Source organism: Perna viridis, chromosome 14 (assembly GCF_037379345.1).
Source record: "Perna viridis isolate PV_CMFRI_1.1 ecotype Kerala chromosome 14, ASM3737934v1, whole genome shotgun sequence".
Taxonomy (NCBI): domain Eukaryota; kingdom Metazoa; phylum Mollusca; class Bivalvia; order Mytilida; family Mytilidae; genus Perna; species Perna viridis.
In genome coordinates, this window is record NC_142458.1 from 16,902,888 (window position 1) to 16,923,890 (window position 21,003).

Sequence of the window (21,003 nt, forward strand, 5' to 3'; positions counted from 1 at the left end):
TATCCAGTCTCTGAGAAAACCATTCAAAATCGTCCACAAGGGGATATTCAGATATTTTTTGTAAATTTGTATCCTGACTCTGTAGGGTCTAAAATGTGTAACCCGTACTGATACCAACCAAATAATGTTTTGCTAAAATATTTATTATTACAGAACTTAAAAATGCATGAGATATGCAAAAGTCCGTTTAATTGTATTTCTAGTCTAATCTTTTATTTAAAGATAAGAATTTTGATATTATAGTTGTAGAAGGCACATGTATCAAGAAACTCTTTTTGAGAGGCTTGATAGATATTGCCTCTTTGTTTATTTCTCCCAGAGCCAAAACAAGAAGATAGTGCAAAGTTTGCACTGTCAAAGTAATAAATTTTTTTAGCCTTTGAGCTAAGAATTATTGCTTCTTCCTCTGGGAAGAAGTTCAAACTTTTTTTATTGTGGCCATTGAAGTTGGCCTTTTTGATAGGCATTTCTGGTGATGTGTCTGATGGGCTTCTGTCTTTTCTTTTAAGACTAGCCATAATCAATAATCAATTAATAAAGATGTAATCAAACCTCCTGTTTTGAAAGAAAAAAAATTTTAATCAAAATAAATGAGATTTACGGCGGATATTTATTTTATGTTTTACCAAAAAAATAAAAACAAATTTTAAAACAAAATTAGAGCGTTTTTTTTTTCATTTATATATAAATTAAAAAATTAAAAGATATATGGGGGTGGTATGAACTTAGTCTAAAAACTACAAATTTAATAATAAATATAACAAAGTACATAGTGCAAACAAAACTTAATTAAGAACGAACCCAAGGGGAGCGGCGACAAACACGACTGGTCAGGAACGGCGCGGATCAGCGTATGAACCTAGAATAACGCCGATTTGATTGGGGGTTTTAACGAGCTTGAATACCAATATAGGCCTCTCACGGTCGAAGTTAGTAGGTTATTAGAACCAACTGGTGTTGGTGGCGGAGCCCAGCCTTCGGGATACCTGACCAAAAAACTCGGTCAGAGTATGTCCTACTAGCGGCTTGGCTACAGTGTTGACGCTCTGGCCTACTCCCAGACCCCACGTGGGTCCGAGAGCGTTTCCCCTGTCTAACTGCTAAGGAGAACGTCAACCTGTAGAGTGGATTTTATAACGCCGACATACTCTGTTCGTTACCAAACGCTTAACGCGGACCTCTACGAAGACACCCAAAAAAAATAAATTGTAAAATCCATTACTTGATCTCGGTAAAATGATTATGTGCTTCTTCTCCGAATTTTGTGGTAAATTATAATACAATTTCTATTTGAACACCCTTGAATTGACTGACTTGGCATCTTTTCCTACGTTGAAGTTAGCCATGATGTATTTCAAGATGGCTTGTCTTGAGGAACCTCCGCGTTCTTTCAAAGCTGTAATGGCTTTGCCGACCATCTCGCTGTATTTTTGGTGAGCTGATGGCTTCTTTGGCTTGGCTGCTGCCTTCTTCTTTGGTGACTTGGCTGGGGCTGCTGCTGCTGCGTCAGACATTTTTGTAGAATTTATCCGTCTTTCACGAAGTTAATCCAACGATTGACGATTTGAAAATAACGCCGACATGCTCTGTTCGTTTATAAACGATCAACGCGGACCTCGACGAAGACACCCATAAAAATAAATTGTAAAATCCATTACTCGATCTCGGTAAAATGATTATGTGCTTCTTCTCCGATTTTTGTGGTAAATTCTAATACAATTTCTACTAGAACACCCTTGAATTATATATGAAAATGTTCAGCAGACATTATTCTGCCTCTCTGCGTAGAAATTGTAATTTTTGATACACACAGTAAAAAGTTATAAATAGTTTTCGTAGAGCGAAGCGATTTGTCAATGCAGGTAACCCGACAGAAAAATATTCATAATTGCTAATTGCGCGTATATTTCAGAAAACAAAATCTGCAGAAAAGTAGAATAATCATTTTTCTTTTATTTCAAAGTGGTTTAACACGTCTAAACTAGATATATTCGCTGTACCGACTTATCTTTCATCGGACATGAAACACACAAAAACCAGCTGCGCCATTGAAAGACTGAAAATTTTTCCAAAATGTTACCTTCTGAATTTATTCCTAAATTCTATTTTTTTTGCCTTGATATAATAACTAGGGTTTGAATAAAATTACATATAATGGGAAGACGAGTTTTTAACGAATTTCTGGCATTTCAACGCGTTATTTTCCCCTTAATTTGAGTTCCTGTCCCATACATAAGCTTGTGTGGTATATTCAGATGTCATGATATAGTAGGTTCTGATTTTTTCAATTTCAATTTTAAAACTTTCAAGCTTTGAGATAAAAAATAACTGCCGTGAATAAAATATCACTCAGGATTTCCTACTTTTTATTCCAACCAAGCTATAATTTGAGAGGATTATTGTACCTTTTCGACAACACTCACAAATATGTCCACTAAAGAGTGACTGTCTGTATAATGCATGGCGTACACAACTATATTTTTGTCGGCGCGGTTGCTACTTTTGCAATCTCGGAAAAAGCGAAAGAACTTAAGGATAAAAACAGAAATCAAAGCATTTTTTCCTGAAAATTATATGTATATCAAACAGGGAAATATGTAATATATATGTTTATGTATATAAACTACAGCAAGAAAAGCAATCTTTTCATAGACATATGAACTGGCATACACAATAAAATTAGAAAGCGAGAAAAGTCCTCGTAAATACTAAAACCTCTGGCCAAATTTTCTTCATGATTTGATTCAATCGTAACGTGCGTACATGCAGCGACAATATAGCTGTCAGTCACCGAATGAAACACGAAGGTAAATGGGTAAGAGTATAGCACAGAAGAGAATCATATGGCATTACATTATGGTGTACATGTGCTAGAACTGGAAATCGAAATCGAAAAAAAAAAACGACCTGTCACTACTTCTTCGTGTAATATGGTTTCGCTCACCAATCTCTCGATCGTGTATGTACTTGTCATGAGTACAATTGTAAATTTGATAGTCATTATAAATTACTACGTGTAGTAACACGTCTTCAAGAAATTGTTGGGGAGGGGGGGGGGGGGCAGTGTTGTTTTATTTTGGTTTTGGTTTTTTTTTTTTTTTTTGCTTGCGCTATCTCAAGGAGGGGGTTTTGATAAAAAGGGCGACTAGAGAACTAGCTATTAATTAATGAAAACTCTTGGTTATTTTGAAGTTTTTTTTTTATAATGCAGGAAATACATGCATTTGATGTATGGTATTGTTTATTATGCAGACAGATAGGTAGACTAAGTGAACTATAGGTATATAAAATTGAGTTTGTGCCGTTGAGATTTGTGACTGAACATGGTAGGGGTGGGGTTTTGTTTTGGGGGGGGGGTGGCGGGGGTAGGGGTAGACTGGTCGGGGGGTGGGTGGGGGTGTGGTTGAGATATTTTTGAAGTTTGTGTGGGATGATATTGATGTGGATGGTTTGAGGTTATTGGAAATTAGTGTATAAAAGGATGGGCCGAGCGGAGCGAGCGCGGAAAATTTTAGGGGTTTGAATTGTTAGAAATAAGATAACTAAGATATGGCGCGACAAATAATATGGTCCTTTTTTAATTTAAGGGAGTGTTCCTATTTGAAAAACGTTGACAGAGAAAGGTTAAGTGTATGACTTTTTGGGCAAATTAAAGGGGAATTTAAGTCTTACCGTGCAAAATAGAACTCACTTTGTTTCCTGTGTGCATGCTAGTTGTAGTCATGGTATTTACGTCACAAACGTCATTGTCGCGCGCGAGGGAAAGGACGTCAGAGGATTCACGCGCTGCTAATTATGAATTGCACGCGCATCGACTGGATACTAAATTACAATATGTTGTTTTTTTAATGATACAAGACAAAACTGGTTCTAAAGTACAAAACAAGCACGAGTAAAGATACCACAAGAGTTATATAGAGACATACACACAATACTTACATAACAAAGAAAAGTATACTGTGAATTTATTAATTTTTATCAAAATACAAAAAATGAAGTTAGAGTTACCTCCCCATCACCGTCACAAAGCACATAATTAAAAGAACGAAGATATTTATATCACATTGTTGATCTTTTTTTTAAAAGGGGGGGGGTGTAATTAAGAGACCTGTTTTGTTTTGTTTTTGTATTATTAGAAGTTATCATACCAAATAAAAGTAGCAAAATGTGAATGTCTTAAATGAGAATGTTGTACGTGTGCATCATACATCATAGAGTTTTCTATGTATACATATTCAAAGGCATATGTTCCCGAAAAATTTTTACATGCAGGACAGTGAGAAAGAAGGCAAAATGAGAGAAATATTTGGCATGGCAGTGGCAGATCCAGATCCAGAGGGGGTTCAGGGGGTTGGCACACCCCCTTCCTATTGCATAATTTGTCGTTTTCATGTGTAAAATAGGCAAATAATGTATTAGCACCCCCTTTTTCTGAGGAACCCCGGCTGGCACCCACCCTTTTCAAAGTGTCTGGATCCGCCCCTGATTCGGTATAGCTCAGTTTAAGATTTGGATATACTCGTAACAATGCAAATTAAGAATCTTTTTGAAATATTTGGGTAGCCCTTAAAAGGGCTTTTGGTGCTGCTAAACAGCCAGTTCAGAGGTAGACTCTCTGCATTTACTTCTTCTTGGGTGTTTTCTTGGCGGCTGGTTTCTTGGCTGCCTTCTTCTTGGCTGGAGATTTGGCGGCCTTTTTGGGGGGCTTGGCTGCCTTCTTGACTGTAGGTTTCTTTGCTGCCTTCTTTGGTTTGGCGGCTTTTTTCTCGCCTGCTGGTTTCTTGGCTGCGGCCTTCTTCTTGGGTGTTTTTGCCTTCTTGGGTTTTGCTGCCTTGGGTTTGGCTGCTTTCTTTGCTGCTGGTTTCTTCTTTGGTGCCTTCTTGACTTCTCCGAGTCTGAATGAACCACTGGCACCTGTTCCCTTAGACTGTTTCAAGGTCTTGTTCTTCACTCCAGCTCTCAATGCCATTTTAAGGTGAGCGTTGACTGACTTGGCATCTTTTCCTACGTTGAAGTTAGCCATGATGTATTTCAAGATGGCTTGTCTTGAGGAACCTCCGCGTTCTTTCAAAGCTGTAATGGCTTTGCCGACGTTCTTTCAAAGCTGTAATGGCTTTGCCGACCATCTCGCTGTATTTTGGGTGAGCTGATGGCTTCTTTGGCTTGGCTGCTGCCTTCTTCTTTGGTGACTTGGCTGGGGCTGCTGCTGCTGCGTCAGACATTTTTGTAGAATTTATCCGTCTTTCACGAAGTTAATCCAACGATTGACGATTTGAAAATAACGCCGACATGCTCTGTTCGTTTATAAACGATCAACGCGGACCTCGACGAAGACACCCATAAAAATAAATTGTAAAATCCATTACTCGATCTCGGTAAAATGATTATGTGCTTCTTCTCCGATTTTTGTGGTAAATTCTAATACAATTTCTACTAGAACACCCTTGAATTATATATGAAAATGTTCAGCAGACATTATTCTGCCTCTCTGCGTAGAAATTGTAATTTTTGATACACACAGTAAAAAGTTATAAATAGTTTTCGTAGAGCGAAGCGATTTGTCAATGCAGGTAACCCGACAGAAAAATATTCATAATTGCTAATTGCGCGTATATTTCAGAAAACAAAATCTGCAGAAAAGTAGAATAATCATTTTTCTTTTATTTCAAAGTGGTTTAACACGTCTAAACTAGATATATTCGCTGTACCGACTTATCTTTCATCGGACATGAAACACACAAAAACCAGCTGCGCCATTGAAAGACTGAAAATTTTTCCAAAATGTTACCTTCTGAATTTATTCCTAAATTCTATTTTTTTTGCCTTGATATAATAACTAGGGTTTGAATAAAATTACATATAATGGGAAGACGAGTTTTTAACGAATTTCTGGCATTTCAACGCGTTATTTTCCCCTTAATTTGAGTTCCTGTCCCATACATAAGCTTGTGTGGTATATTCAGATGTCATGATATAGTAGGTTCTGATTTTTTCAATTTCAATTTTAAAACTTTCAAGCTTTGAGATAAAAAATAACTGCCGTGAATAAAATATCACTCAGGATTTCCTACTTTTTATTCCAACCAAGCTATAATTTGAGAGGATTATTGTACCTTTTCGACAACACTCACAAATATGTCCACTAAAGAGTGACTGTCTGTATAATGCATGGCGTACACAACTATATTTTTGTCGGCGCGGTTGCTACTTTTGCAATCTCGGAAAAAGCGAAAGAACTTAAGGATAAAAACAGAAATCAAAGCATTTTTTCCTGAAAATTATATGTATATCAAACAGGGAAATATGTAATATATATGTTTATGTATATAAACTACAGCAAGAAAAGCAATCTTTTCATAGACATATGAACTGGCATACACAATAAAATTAGAAAGCGAGAAAAGTCCTCGTAAATACTAAAACCTCTGGCCAAATTTTCTTCATGATTTGATTCAATCGTAACGTGCGTACATGCAGCGACAATATAGCTGTCAGTCACCGAATGAAACACGAAGGTAAATGGGTAAGAGTATAGCACAGAAGAGAATCATATGGCATTACATTATGGTGTACATGTGCTAGAACTGGAAATCGAAATCGAAAAAAAAAAACGACCTGTCACTACTTCTTCGTGTAATATGGTTTCGCTCACCAATCTCTCGATCGTGTATGTACTTGTCATGAGTACAATTATAAATTTGATAGTCATTATAAATTACTACGTGTAGTAACACGTCTTCAAGAAATTGTTGGGGAGGGGGGGGGCAGTGTTGTTTTATTTTGGTTTTGGTTTTTTTTTTTTTTTTTGCTTGCGCTATCTCAAGGAGGGGGTTTTGATAAAAAGGGCGACTAGAGAACTAGCTATTAATTAATGAAAACTCTTGGTTATTTTGAAGTTTTTTTTTTTATAATGCAGGAAATACATGCATTTGATGTATGGTATTGTTTATTATGCAGACAGATAGGTAGACTAAGTGAACTATAGGTATATAAAATTGAGTTTGTGCCGTTGAGATTTGTGACTGAACATGGTAGGGGTGGGGTTTTGTTTTGGGGGGGGGGGTGGCGGGGGTAGGGGTAGACTGGTCGGGGGGTGGGTGGGGGTGTGGTTGAGATATTTTTGAAGTTTGTGTGGGATGATATTGATGTGGATGGTTTGAGGTTATTGGAAATTAGTGTATAAAAGGATGGGCCGAGCGGAGCGAGCGCGGAAAATTTTAGGGGTTTGAATTGTTAGAAATAAGATAACTAAGATATGGCGCGACAAATAATATGGTCCTTTTTTAATTTAAGGGAGTGTTCCTATTTGAAAAACGTTGACAGAGAAAGGTTAAGTGTATGACTTTTTGGGCAAATTAAAGGGGAATTTAAGTCTTACCGTGCAAAATAGAACTCACTTTGTTTCCTGTGTGCATGCTAGTTGTAGTCATGGTATTTACGTCACAAACGTCATTGTCGCGCGCGAGGGAAAGGACGTCAGAGGATTCACGCGCTGCTAATTATGAATTGCACGCGCATCGACTGGATACTAAATTACAATATGTTGTTTTTTTAATGATACAAGACAAAACTGGTTCTAAAGTACAAAACAAGCACGAGTAAAGATACCACAAGAGTTATATAGAGACATACACACAATACTTACATAACAAAGAAAAGTATACTGTGAATTTATTAATTTTTATCAAAATACAAAAAATGAAGTTAGAGTTACCTCCCCATCACCGTCACAAAGCACATAATTAAAAGAACGAAGATATTTATATCACATTGTTGATCTTTTTTTTAAAAGGGGGGGGGGTGTAATTAAGAGACCTGTTTTGTTTTGTTTTTGTATTATTAGAAGTTATCATACCAAATAAAAGTAGCAAAATGTGAATGTCTTAAATGAGAATGTTGTACGTGTGCATCATACATCATAGAGTTTTCTATGTATACATATTCAAAGGCATATGTTCCCGAAAAATTTTTACATGCAGGACAGTGAGAAAGAAGGCAAAATGAGAGAAATATTTGGCATGGCAGTGGCAGATCCAGAGGGGGTTCAGGGGGTTGGCACACCCCCTTCCTATTGCATAATTTGTCGTTTTCATGTGTAAAATAGGCAAATAATGTATTAGCACCCCCTTTTTCTGAGGAACCCCGGCTGGCACCCACCCTTTTCAAAGTGTCTGGATCCGCCCCTGATTCGGTATAGCTCAGTTTAAGATTTGGATATACTCGTAACAATGCAAATTAAGAATCTTTTTGAAATATTTGGGTAGCCCTTAAAAGGGCTTTTGGTGCTGCTAAACAGCCAGTTCAGAGGTAGACTCTCTGCATTTACTTCTTCTTGGGTGTTTTCTTGGCGGCTGGTTTCTTGGCTGCCTTCTTCTTGGCTGGAGATTTGGCGGCCTTTTTGGGGGGCTTGGCTGCCTTCTTGACTGTAGGTTTCTTTGCTGCCTTCTTTGGTTTGGCGGCTTTTTTCTCGCCTGCTGGTTTCTTGGCTGCGGCCTTCTTCTTGGGTGTTTTTGCCTTCTTGGGTTTTGCTGCCTTGGGTTTGGCTGCTTTCTTTGCTGCTGGTTTCTTCTTTGGTGCCTTCTTGACTTCTCCGAGTCTGAATGAACCACTGGCACCTGTTCCCTTAGACTGTTTCAAGGTCTTGTTCTTCACTCCAGCTCTCAATGCCATTTTAAGGTGAGCGTTGACTGACTTGGCATCTTTTCCTACGTTGAAGTTAGCCATGATGTATTTCAAGATGGCTTGTCTTGAGGAACCTCCGCGTTCTTTCAAAGCTGTAATGGCTTTGCCGACCATCTCGCTGTATTTTGGGTGAGCTGATGGCTTCTTTGGCTTGGCTGCTGCCTTCTTCTTTGGTGACTTGGCTGGGGCTGCTGCTGCTGCGTCAGACATTTTTGTAGAATTTATCCGTCTTTCACGAAGTTAATCCAACGATTGACGATTTGAAAATAACGCCGACATGCTCTGTTCGTTTATAAACGATCAACGCGGACCTCGACGAAGACACCCATAAAAATAAATTGTAAAATCCATTACTCGATCTCGGTAAAATGATTATGTGCTTCTTCTCCGATTTTTGTGGTAAATTCTAATACAATTTCTACTAGAACACCCTTGAATTATATATGAAAATGTTCAGCAGACATTATTCTGCCTCTCTGCGTAGAAATTGTAATTTTTGATACACACAGTAAAAAGTTATAAATAGTTTTCGTAGAGCGAAGCGATTTGTCAATGCAGGTAACCCGACAGAAAAATATTCATAATTGCTAATTGCGCGTATATTTCAGAAAACAAAATCTGCAGAAAAGTAGAATAATCATTTTTCTTTTATTTCAAAGTGGTTTAACACGTCTAAACTAGATATATTCGCTGTACCGACTTATCTTTCATCGGACATGAAACACACAAAAACCAGCTGCGCCATTGAAAGACTGAAAATTTTTCCAAAATGTTACCTTCTGAATTTATTCCTAAATTCTATTTTTTTTGCCTTGATATAATAACTAGGGTTTGAATAAAATTACATATAATGGGAAGACGAGTTTTTAACGAATTTCTGGCATTTCAACGCGTTATTTTCCCCTTAATTTGAGTTCCTGTCCCATACATAAGCTTGTGTGGTATATTCAGATGTCATGATATAGTAGGTTCTGATTTTTTCAATTTCAATTTTAAAACTTTCAAGCTTTGAGATAAAAAATAACTGCCGTGAATAAAATATCACTCAGGATTTCCTACTTTTTATTCCAACCAAGCTATAATTTGAGAGGATTATTGTACCTTTTCGACAACACTCACAAATATGTCCACTAAAGAGTGACTGTCTGTATAATGCATGGCGTACACAACTATATTTTTGTCGGCGCGGTTGCTACTTTTGCAATCTCGGAAAAAGCGAAAGAACTTAAGGATAAAAACAGAAATCAAAGCATTTTTTCCTGAAAATTATATGTATATCAAACAGGGAAATATGTAATATATATGTTTATGTATATAAACTACAGCAAGAAAAGCAATCTTTTCATAGACATATGAACTGGCATACACAATAAAATTAGAAAGCGAGAAAAGTCCTCGTAAATACTAAAACCTCTGGCCAAATTTTCTTCATGATTTGATTCAATCGTAACGTGCGTACATGCAGCGACAATATAGCTGTCAGTCACCGAATGAAACACGAAGGTAAATGGGTAAGAGTATAGCACAGAAGAGAATCATATGGCATTACATTATGGTGTACATGTGCTAGAACTGGAAATCGAAATCGAAAAAAAAAAACGACCTGTCACTACTTCTTCGTGTAATATGGTTTCGCTCACCAATCTCTCGATCGTGTATGTACTTGTCATGAGTACAATTGTAAATTTGATAGTCATTATAAATTACTACGTGTAGTAACACGTCTTCAAGAAATTGTTGGGGAGGGGGGGGGGGCAGTGTTGTTTTATTTTGGTTTTGGTTTTTTTTTTTTTTTTGCTTGCGCTATCTCAAGGAGGGGGTTTTGATAAAAAGGGCGACTAGAGAACTAGCTATTAATTAATGAAAACTCTTGGTTATTTTGAAGTTTTTTTTTATAATGCAGGAAATACATGCATTTGATGTATGGTATTGTTTATTATGCAGACAGATAGGTAGACTAAGTGAACTATAGGTATATAAAATTGAGTTTGTGCCGTTGAGATTTGTGACTGAACATGGTAGGGGTGGGGTTTTGTTTTGGGGGGGGGTGGCGGGGGTAGGGGTAGACTGGTCGGGGGGTGGGTGGGGGTGTGGTTGAGATATTTTTGAAGTTTGTGTGGGATGATATTGATGTGGATGGTTTGAGGTTATTGGAAATTAGTGTATAAAAGGATGGGCCGAGCGGAGCGAGCGCGGAAAATTTTAGGGGTTTGAATTGTTAGAAATAAGATAACTAAGATATGGCGCGACAAATAATATGGTCCTTTTTTAATTTAAGGGAGTGTTCCTATTTGAAAAACGTTGACAGAGAAAGGTTAAGTGTATGACTTTTTGGGCAAATTAAAGGGGAATTTAAGTCTTACCGTGCAAAATAGAACTCACTTTGTTTCCTGTGTGCATGCTAGTTGTAGTCATGGTATTTACGTCACAAACGTCATTGTCGCGCGCGAGGGAAAGGACGTCAGAGGATTCACGCGCTGCTAATTATGAATTGCACGCGCATCGACTGGATACTAAATTACAATATGTTGTTTTTTTAATGATACAAGACAAAACTGGTTCTAAAGTACAAAACAAGCACGAGTAAAGATACCACAAGAGTTATATAGAGACATACACACAATACTTACATAACAAAGAAAAGTATACTGTGAATTTATTAATTTTTATCAAAATACAAAAAATGAAGTTAGAGTTACCTCCCCATCACCGTCACAAAGCACATAATTAAAAGAACGAAGATATTTATATCACATTGTTGATCTTTTTTTTAAAAGGGGGGGGGGTGTAATTAAGAGACCTGTTTTGTTTTGTTTTTGTATTATTAGAAGTTATCATACCAAATAAAAGTAGCAAAATGTGAATGTCTTAAATGAGAATGTTGTACGTGTGCATCATACATCATAGAGTTTTCTATGTATACATATTCAAAGGCATATGTTCCCGAAAAATTTTTACATGCAGGACAGTGAGAAAGAAGGCAAAATGAGAGAAATATTTGGCATGGCAGTGGCAGATCCAGATCCAGAGGGGGTTCAGGGGGTTGGCACACCCCCTTCCTATTGCATAATTTGTCGTTTTCATGTGTAAAATAGGCAAATAATGTATTAGCACCCCCTTTTTCTGAGGAACCCCGGCTGGCACCCACCCTTTTCAAAGTGTCTGGATCCGCCCCTGATTCGGTATAGCTCAGTTTAAGATTTGGATATACTCGTAACAATGCAAATTAAGAATCTTTTTGAAATATTTGGGTAGCCCTTAAAAGGGCTTTTGGTGCTGCTAAACAGCCAGTTCAGAGGTAGACTCTCTGCATTTACTTCTTCTTGGGTGTTTTCTTGGCGGCTGGTTTCTTGGCTGCCTTCTTCTTGGCTGGAGATTTGGCGGCCTTTTTGGGGGGCTTGGCTGCCTTCTTGACTGTAGGTTTCTTTGCTGCCTTCTTTGGTTTGGCGGCTTTTTTCTCGCCTGCTGGTTTCTTGGCTGCGGCCTTCTTCTTGGGTGTTTTTGCCTTCTTGGGTTTTGCTGCCTTGGGTTTGGCTGCTTTCTTTGCTGCTGGTTTCTTCTTTGGTGCCTTCTTGACTTCTCCGAGTCTGAATGAACCACTGGCACCTGTTCCCTTAGACTGTTTCAAGGTCTTGTTCTTCACTCCAGCTCTCAATGCCATTTTAAGGTGAGCGTTGACTGACTTGGCATCTTTTCCTACGTTGAAGTTAGCCATGATGTATTTCAAGATGGCTTGTCTTGAGGAACCTCCGCGTTCTTTCAAAGCTGTAATGGCTTTGCCGACCATCTCGCTGTATTTTGGGTGAGCTGATGGCTTCTTTGGCTTGGCTGCTGCCTTCTTCTTTGGTGACTTGGCTGGGGCTGCTGCTGCTGCGTCAGACATTTTTGTAGAATTTATCCGTCTTTCACGAAGTTAATCCAACGATTGACGATTTGAAAATAACGCCGACATGCTCTGTTCGTTTATAAACGATCAACGCGGACCTCGACGAAGACACCCATAAAAATAAATTGTAAAATCCATTACTCGATCTCGGTAAAATGATTATGTGCTTCTTCTCCGATTTTTGTGGTAAATTCTAATACAATTTCTACTAGAACACCCTTGAATTATATATGAAAATGTTCAGCAGACATTATTCTGCCTCTCTGCGTAGAAATTGTAATTTTTGATACACACAGTAAAAAGTTATAAATAGTTTTCGTAGAGCGAAGCGATTTGTCAATGCAGGTAACCCGACAGAAAAATATTCATAATTGCTAATTGCGCGTATATTTCAGAAAACAAAATCTGCAGAAAAGTAGAATAATCATTTTTCTTTTATTTCAAAGTGGTTTAACACGTCTAAACTAGATATATTCGCTGTACCGACTTATCTTTCATCGGACATGAAACACACAAAAACCAGCTGCGCCATTGAAAGACTGAAAATTTTTCCAAAATGTTACCTTCTGAATTTATTCCTAAATTCTATTTTTTTTGCCTTGATATAATAACTAGGGTTTGAATAAAATTACATATAATGGGAAGACGAGTTTTTAACGAATTTCTGGCATTTCAACGCGTTATTTTCCCCTTAATTTGAGTTCCTGTCCCATACATAAGCTTGTGTGGTATATTCAGATGTCATGATATAGTAGGTTCTGATTTTTTCAATTTCAATTTTAAAACTTTCAAGCTTTGAGATAAAAAATAACTGCCGTGAATAAAATATCACTCAGGATTTCCTACTTTTTATTCCAACCAAGCTATAATTTGAGAGGATTATTGTACCTTTTCGACAACACTCACAAATATGTCCACTAAAGAGTGACTGTCTGTATAATGCATGGCGTACACAACTATATTTTTGTCGGCGCGGTTGCTACTTTTGCAATCTCGGAAAAAGCGAAAGAACTTAAGGATAAAAACAGAAATCAAAGCATTTTTTCCTGAAAATTATATGTATATCAAACAGGGAAATATGTAATATATATGTTTATGTATATAAACTACAGCAAGAAAAGCAATCTTTTCATAGACATATGAACTGGCATACACAATAAAATTAGAAAGCGAGAAAAGTCCTCGTAAATACTAAAACCTCTGGCCAAATTTTCTTCATGATTTGATTCAATCGTAACGTGCGTACATGCAGCGACAATATAGCTGTCAGTCACCGAATGAAACACGAAGGTAAATGGGTAAGAGTATAACACAGAAGAGAATCATATGGCATTACATTATGGTGTACATGTGCTAGAACTGGAAATCGAAATCGAAAAAAAAAAACGACCTGTCACTACTTCTTCGTGTAATATGGTTTCGCTCACCAATCTCTCGATCGTGTATGTACTTGTCATGAGTACAATTGTAAATTTGATAGTCATTATAAATTACTACGTGTAGTAACACGTCTTCAAGAAATTGTTGGGGAGGGGGGGGGCAGTGTTGTTTTATTTTGGTTTTGGTTTTTTTTTTTTTTTTGCTTGCGCTATCTCAAGGAGGGGGTTTTGATAAAAAGGGCGACTAGAGAACTAGCTATTAATTAATGAAAACTCTTGGTTATTTTGAAGTTTTTTTTTATAATGCAGGAAATACATGCATTTGATGTATGGTATTGTTTATTATGCAGACAGATAGGTAGACTAAGTGAACTATAGGTATATAAAATTGAGTTTGTGCCGTTGAGATTTGTGACTGAACATGGTAGGGGTGGGGTTTTGTTTTGGGGGGGGGTGGCGGGGGTAGGGGTAGACTGGTCGGGGGGTGGGTGGGGGTGTGGTTGAGATATTTTTGAAGTTTGTGTGGGATGATATTGATGTGGATGGTTTGAGGTTATTGGAAATTAGTGTATAAAAGGATGGGCCGAGCGGAGCGAGCGCGGAAAATTTTAGGGGTTTGAATTGTTAGAAATAAGATAACTAAGATATGGCGCGACAAATAATATGGTCCTTTTTTAATTTAAGGGAGTGTTCCTATTTGAAAAACGTTGACAGAGAAAGGTTAAGTGTATGACTTTTTGGGCAAATTAAAGGGGAATTTAAGTCTTACCGTGCAAAATAGAACTCACTTTGTTTCCTGTGTGCATGCTAGTTGTAGTCATGGTATTTACGTCACAAACGTCATTGTCGCGCGCGAGGGAAAGGACGTCAGAGGATTCACGCGCTGCTAATTATGAATTGCACGCGCATCGACTGGATACTAAATTACAATATGTTGTTTTTTTAATGATACAAGACAAAACTGGTTCTAAAGTACAAAACAAGCACGAGTAAAGATACCACAAGAGTTATATAGAGACATACACACAATACTTACATAACAAAGAAAAGTATACTGTGAATTTATTAATTTTTATCAAAATACAAAAAATGAAGTTAGAGTTACCTCCCCATCACCGTCACAAAGCACATAATTAAAAGAACGAAGATATTTATATCACATTGTTGATCTTTTTTTTAAAAGGGGGGGGGGTGTAATTAAGAGACCTGTTTTGTTTTGTTTTTGTATTATTAGAAGTTATCATACCAAATAAAAGTAGCAAAATGTGAATGTCTTAAATGAGAATGTTGTACGTGTGCATCATACATCATAGAGTTTTCTATGTATACATATTCAAAGGCATATGTTCCCGAAAAATTTTTACATGCAGGACAGTGAGAAAGAAGGCAAAATGAGAGAAATATTTGGCATGGCAGTGGCAGATCCAGATCCAGAGGGGGTTCAGGGGGTTGGCACACCCCCTTCCTATTGCATAATTTGTCGTTTTCATGTGTAAAATAGGCAAATAATGTATTAGCACCCCCTTTTTCTGAGGAACCCCGGCTGGCACCCACCCTTTTCAAAGTGTCTGGATCCGCCCCTGATTCGGTATAGCTCAGTTTAAGATTTGGATATACTCGTAACAATGCAAATTAAGAATCTTTTTGAAATATTTGGGTAGCCCTTAAAAGGGCTTTTGGTGCTGCTAAACAGCCAGTTCAGAGGTAGACTCTCTGCATTTACTTCTTCTTGGGTGTTTTCTTGGCGGCTGGTTTCTTGGCTGCCTTCTTCTTGGCTGGAGATTTGGCGGCCTTTTTGGGGGGCTTGGCTGCCTTCTTGACTGTAGGTTTCTTTGCTGCCTTCTTTGGTTTGGCGGCTTTTTTCTCGCCTGCTGGTTTCTTGGCTGCGGCCTTCTTCTTGGGTGTTTTTGCCTTCTTGGGTTTTGCTGCCTTGGGTTTGGCTGCTTTCTTTGCTGCTGGTTTCTTCTTTGGTGCCTTCTTGACTTCTCCGAGTCTGAATGAACCACTGGCACCTGTTCCCTTAGACTGTTTCAAGGTCTTGTTCTTCACTCCAGCTCTCAATGCCATTTTAAGGTGAGCGTTGACTGACTTGGCATCTTTTCCTACGTTGAAGTTAGCCATGATGTATTTCAAGATGGCTTGTCTTGAGGAACCTCCGCGTTCTTTCAAAGCTGTAATGGCTTTGCCGACCATCTCGCTGTATTTTGGGTGAGCTGATGGCTTCTTTGGCTTGGCTGCTGCCTTCTTCTTTGGTGACTTGGCTGGGGCTGCTGCTGCTGCGTCAGACATTTTTGTAGAATTTATCCGTCTTTCACGAAGTTAATCCAACGATTGACGATTTGAAAATAACGCCGACATGCTCTGTTCGTTTATAAACGATCAACGCGGACCTCGACGAAGACACCCATAAAAATAAATTGTAAAATCCATTACTCGATCTCGGTAAAATGATTATGTGCTTCTTCTCCGATTTTTGTGGTAAATTCTAATACAATTTCTACTAGAACACCCTTGAATTATATATGAAAATGTTCAGCAGACATTATTCTGCCTCTCTGCGTAGAAATTGTAATTTTTGATACACACAGTAAAAAGTTATAAATAGTTTTCGTAGAGCGAAGCGATTTGTCAATGCAGGTAACCCGACAGAAAAATATTCATAATTGCTAATTGCGCGTATATTTCAGAAAACAAAATCTGCAGAAAAGTAGAATAATCATTTTTCTTTTATTTCAAAGTGGTTTAACACGTCTAAACTAGATATATTCGCTGTACCGACTTATCTTTCATCGGACATGAAACACACAAAAACCAGCTGCGCCATTGAAAGACTGAAAATTTTTCCAAAATGTTACCTTCTGAATTTATTCCTAAATTCTATTTTTTTTGCCTTGATATAATAACTAGGGTTTGAATAAAATTACATATAATGGGAAGACGAGTTTTTAACGAATTTCTGGCATTTCAACGCGTTATTTTCCCCTTAATTTGAGTTCCTGTCCCATACATAAGCTTGTGTGGTATATTCAGATGTCATGATATAGTAGGTTCTGATTTTTTCAATTTCAATTTTAAAACTTTCAAGCTTTGAGATAAAAAATAACTGCCGTGAATAAAATATCACTCAGGATTTCCTACTTTTTATTCCAACCAAGCTATAATTTGAGAGGATTATTGTACCTTTTCGACAACACTCACAAATATGTCCACTAAAGAGTGACTGTCTGTATAATGCATGGCGTACACAACTATATTTTTGTCGGCGCGGTTGCTACTTTTGCAATCTCGGAAAAAGCGAAAGAACTTAAGGATAAAAACAGAAATCAAAGCATTTTTTCCTGAAAATTATATGTATATCAAACAGGGAAATATGTAATATATATGTTTATGTATATAAACTACAGCAAGAAAAGCAATCTTTTCATAGACATATGAACTGGCATACACAATAAAATTAGAAAGCGAGAAAAGTCCTCGTAAATACTAAAACCTCTGGCCAAATTTTCTTCATGATTTGATTCAATCGTAACGTGCGTACATGCAGCGACAATATAGCTGTCAGTCACCGAATGAAACACGAAGGTAAATGGGTAAGAGTATAGCACAGAAGAGAATCATATGGCATTACATTATGGTGTACATGTGCTAGAACTGGAAATCGAAATCGAAAAAAAAAAACGACCTGTCACTACTTCTTCGTGTAATATGGTTTCGCTCACCAATCTCTCGATCGTGTATGTACTTGTCATGAGTACAATTGTAAATTTGATAGTCATTATAAATTACTACGTGTAGTAACACGTCTTCAAGAAATTGTTGGGGAGGGGGGGGGGCAGTGTTGTTTTATTTTGGTTTTGGTTTTTTTTTTTTTTTTGCTTGCGCTATCTCAAGGAGGGGGTTTTGATAAAAAGGGCGACTAGAGAACTAGCTATTAATTAATGAAAACTCTTGGTTATTTTGAAGTTTTTTTTTATAATGCAGGAAATACATGCATTTGATGTATGGTATTGTTTATTATGCAGACAGATAGGTAGACTAAGTGAACTATAGGTATATAAAATTGAGTTTGTGCCGTTGAGATTTGTGACTGAACATGGTAGGGGTGGGGTTTTGTTTTGGGGGGGGGTGGCGGGGGTAGGGGTAGACTGGTCGGGGGGTGGGTGGGGGTGTGGTTGAGATATTTTTGAAGTTTGTGTGGGATGATATTGATGTGGATGGTTTGAGGTTATTGGAAATTAGTGTATAAAAGGATGGGCCGAGCGGAGCGAGCGCGGAAAATTTTAGGGGTTTGAATTGTTAGAAATAAGATAACTAAGATATGGCGCGACAAATAATATGGTCCTTTTTTAATTTAAGGGAGTGTTCCTATTTGAAAAACGTTGACAGAGAAAGGTTAAGTGTATGACTTTTTGGGCAAATTAAAGGGGAATTTAAGTCTTACCGTGCAAAATAGAACTCACTTTGTTTCCTGTGTGCATGCTAGTTGTAGTCATGGTATTTACGTCACAAACGTCATTGTCGCGCGCGAGGGAAAGGACGTCAGAGGATTCACGCGCTGCTAATTATGAATTGCACGCGCATCGACTGGATACTAAATTACAATATGTTGTTTTTTTAATGATACAAGACAAAACTGGTTCTAAAGTACAAAACAAGCACGAGTAAAGATACCACAAGAGTTATATAGAGACATACACACAATACTTACATAACAAAGAAAAGTATACTGTGAATTTATTAATTTTTATCAAAATACAAAAAATGAAGTTAGAGTTACCTCCCCATCACCGTCACAAAGCACATAATTAAAAGAACGAAGATATTTATATCACATTGTTGATCTTTTTTTTAAAAGGGGGGGGGGTGTAATTAAGAGACCTGTTTTGTTTTGTTTTTGTATTATTAGAAGTTATCATACCAAATAAAAGTAGCAAAATGTGAATGTCTTAAATGAGAATGTTGTACGTGTGCATCATACATCATAGAGTTTTCTATGTATACATATTCAAAGGCATATGTTCCCGAAAAATTTTTACATGCAGGACAGTGAGAAAGAAGGCAAAATGAGAGAAATATTTGGCATGGCAGTGGCAGATCCAGATCCAGAGGGGGTTCAGGGGGTTGGCACACCCCCTTCCTATTGCATAATTTGTCGTTTTCATGTGTAAAATAGGCAAATAATGTATTAGCACCCCCTTTTTCTGAGGAACCCCGGCTGGCACCCACCCTTTTCAAAGTGTCTGGATCCGCCCCTGATTCGGTATAGCTCAGTTTAAGATTTGGATATACTCGTAACAATGCAAATTAAGAATCTTTTTGAAATATTTGGGTAGCCCTTAAAAGGGCTTTTGGTGCTGCTAAACAGCCAGTTCAGAGGTAGACTCTCTGCATTTACTTCTTCTTGGGTGTTTTCTTGGCGGCTGGTTTCTTGGCTGCCTTCTTCTTGGCTGGAGATTTGGCGGCCTTTTTGGGGGGCTTGGCTGCCTTCTTGACTGTAGGTTTCTTTGCTGCCTTCTTTGGTTTGGCGGCTTTTTTCTCGCCTGCTGGTTTCTTGGCTGCGGCCTTCTTCTTGGGTGTTTTTGCCTTCTTGGGTTTTGCTGCCTTGGGTTTGGCTGCTTTCTTTGCTGCTGGTTTCTTCTTTGGTGCCTTCTTGACTTCTCCGAGTCTGAATGAACCACTGGCACCTGTTCCCTTAGACTGTTTCAAGGTCTTGTTCTTCACTCCAGCTCTCAATGCCATTTTAAGGTGAGCGTTGACTGACTTGGCATCTTTTCCTACGTTGAAGTTAGCCATGATGTATTTCAAGATGGCTTGTCTTGAGGAACCTCCGCGTTCTTTCAAAGCTGTAATGGCTTTGCCGACCATCTCGCTGTATTTTGGGTGAGCTGATGGCTTCTTTGGCTTGGCTGCTGCCTTCTTCTTTGGTGACTTGGCTGGGGCTGCTGCTGCTGCGTCAGACATTTTTGTAGAATTTATCCGTCTTTCACGAAGTTAATCCAACGATTGACGATTTGAAAATAACGCCGACATGCTCTGTTCGTTTATAAACGATCAACGCGGACCTCGACGAAGACACCCATAAAAATAAATTGTAAAATCCATTACTCGATCTCGGTAAAATGATTATGTGCTTCTTCTCCGATTTTTGTGGTAAATTCTAATACAATTTCTACTAGAACACCCTTGAATTATATATGAAAATGTTCAGCAGACATTATTCTGCCTCTCTGCGTAGAAATTGTAATTTTTGATACACACAGTAAAAAGTTATAAATAGTTTTCGTAGAGCGAAGCGATTTGTCAATGCAGGTAACCCGACAGAAAAATATTCATAATTGCTAATTGCGCGTATATTTCAGAAAACAAAATCTGCAGAAAAGTAGAATAATCATTTTTCTTTTATTTCAAAGTGGTTTAACACGTCTAAACTAGATATATTCGCTGTACCGACTTATCTTTCATCGGACATGAAACACACAAAAACCAGCTGCGCCATTGAAAGACTGAAAATTTTTCCAAAATGTTACCTTCTGAATTTATTCCTAAATTCTATTTTTTTTGCCTTGATATAATAACTAGGGTTTGAATAAAATTACATATAATGGGAAGACGAGTTTTTAACGAATTTCTGGCATTTCAACGCGTTATTTTCCCCTTAATTTGAGTTCCTGTCCCATACATAAGCTTGTGTGGTATATTCAGATGTCATGATATAGTAGGTTCTGATTTTTTCAATTTCAATTTTAAAACTTTCAAGCTTTGAGATAAAAAATAACTGCCGTGAATAAAATATCACTCAGGATTTCCTACTTTTTATTCCAACCAAGCTATAATTTGAGAGGATTATTGTACCTTTTCGACAACACTCACAAATATGTCCACTAAAGAGTGACTGTCTGTATAATGCATGGCGTACACAACTATATTTTTGTCGGCGCGGTTGCTACTTTTGCAATCTCGGAAAAAGCGAAAGAACTTAAGGATAAAAACAGAAATCAAAGCATTTTTTCCTGAAAATTATATGTATATCAAACAGGGAAATATGTAATATATATG

At 37.7% G+C, this 21,003-nt stretch overlaps 6 protein-coding genes across 6 annotated transcripts; all 6 read right to left on the minus strand.

Moving 5' to 3' along the window:
* Positions 1 to 1,286: 1,286 nt before the first annotated feature.
* On the minus strand, positions 1,287 to 2,111 carry LOC148598414 (histone H5-like). Its single transcript, XM_088562184.1, has one exon. The coding sequence runs from the start codon at positions 1,512 to 1,514 to the stop codon at positions 1,287 to 1,289; it is 228 nt and encodes a 75-aa protein (XP_088418310.1). The 5' UTR covers positions 1,515 to 2,111.
* A 1,253-nt stretch (positions 2,112 to 3,364) lies between these two features.
* LOC148598415 (histone H5-like) lies at positions 3,365 to 5,741 on the minus strand. Its single transcript, XM_088561445.1, has 2 exons — positions 5,124 to 5,741; positions 3,365 to 5,092 (listed from the first exon to the last, which is right to left on the minus strand). Exons 1-2 carry the CDS (start codon positions 5,220 to 5,222, stop codon positions 4,622 to 4,624), a joined length of 570 nt encoding a protein of 189 aa, XP_088417571.1. The 5' UTR covers positions 5,223 to 5,741; the 3' UTR covers positions 3,365 to 4,621.
* A 2,326-nt stretch (positions 5,742 to 8,067) lies between these two features.
* LOC148598416 (histone H5-like) lies at positions 8,068 to 9,403 on the minus strand. The gene has a single exon (XM_088561446.1). The coding sequence runs from the start codon at positions 8,890 to 8,892 to the stop codon at positions 8,323 to 8,325; it is 570 nt and encodes a 189-aa protein (XP_088417572.1). The 5' UTR covers positions 8,893 to 9,403; the 3' UTR covers positions 8,068 to 8,322.
* A 1,920-nt stretch (positions 9,404 to 11,323) lies between these two features.
* On the minus strand, positions 11,324 to 13,076 carry LOC148598417 (histone H5-like). The gene has a single exon (XM_088561447.1). It carries the CDS (start codon positions 12,563 to 12,565, stop codon positions 11,996 to 11,998), a length of 570 nt encoding a protein of 189 aa, XP_088417573.1. The 5' UTR covers positions 12,566 to 13,076; the 3' UTR covers positions 11,324 to 11,995.
* Positions 13,077 to 14,994: 1,918 nt separating this feature from the next.
* Positions 14,995 to 16,747, minus strand: LOC148598418 (histone H5-like). Its single transcript, XM_088561448.1, has one exon. The coding sequence runs from the start codon at positions 16,234 to 16,236 to the stop codon at positions 15,667 to 15,669; it is 570 nt and encodes a 189-aa protein (XP_088417574.1). The 5' UTR covers positions 16,237 to 16,747; the 3' UTR covers positions 14,995 to 15,666.
* A 1,919-nt stretch (positions 16,748 to 18,666) lies between these two features.
* Positions 18,667 to 20,410, minus strand: LOC148598419 (histone H5-like). The gene has a single exon (XM_088561452.1). The coding sequence runs from the start codon at positions 19,906 to 19,908 to the stop codon at positions 19,339 to 19,341; it is 570 nt and encodes a 189-aa protein (XP_088417578.1). The 5' UTR covers positions 19,909 to 20,410; the 3' UTR covers positions 18,667 to 19,338.
* Between the last annotated feature and the right edge of the window lie 593 nt (positions 20,411 to 21,003).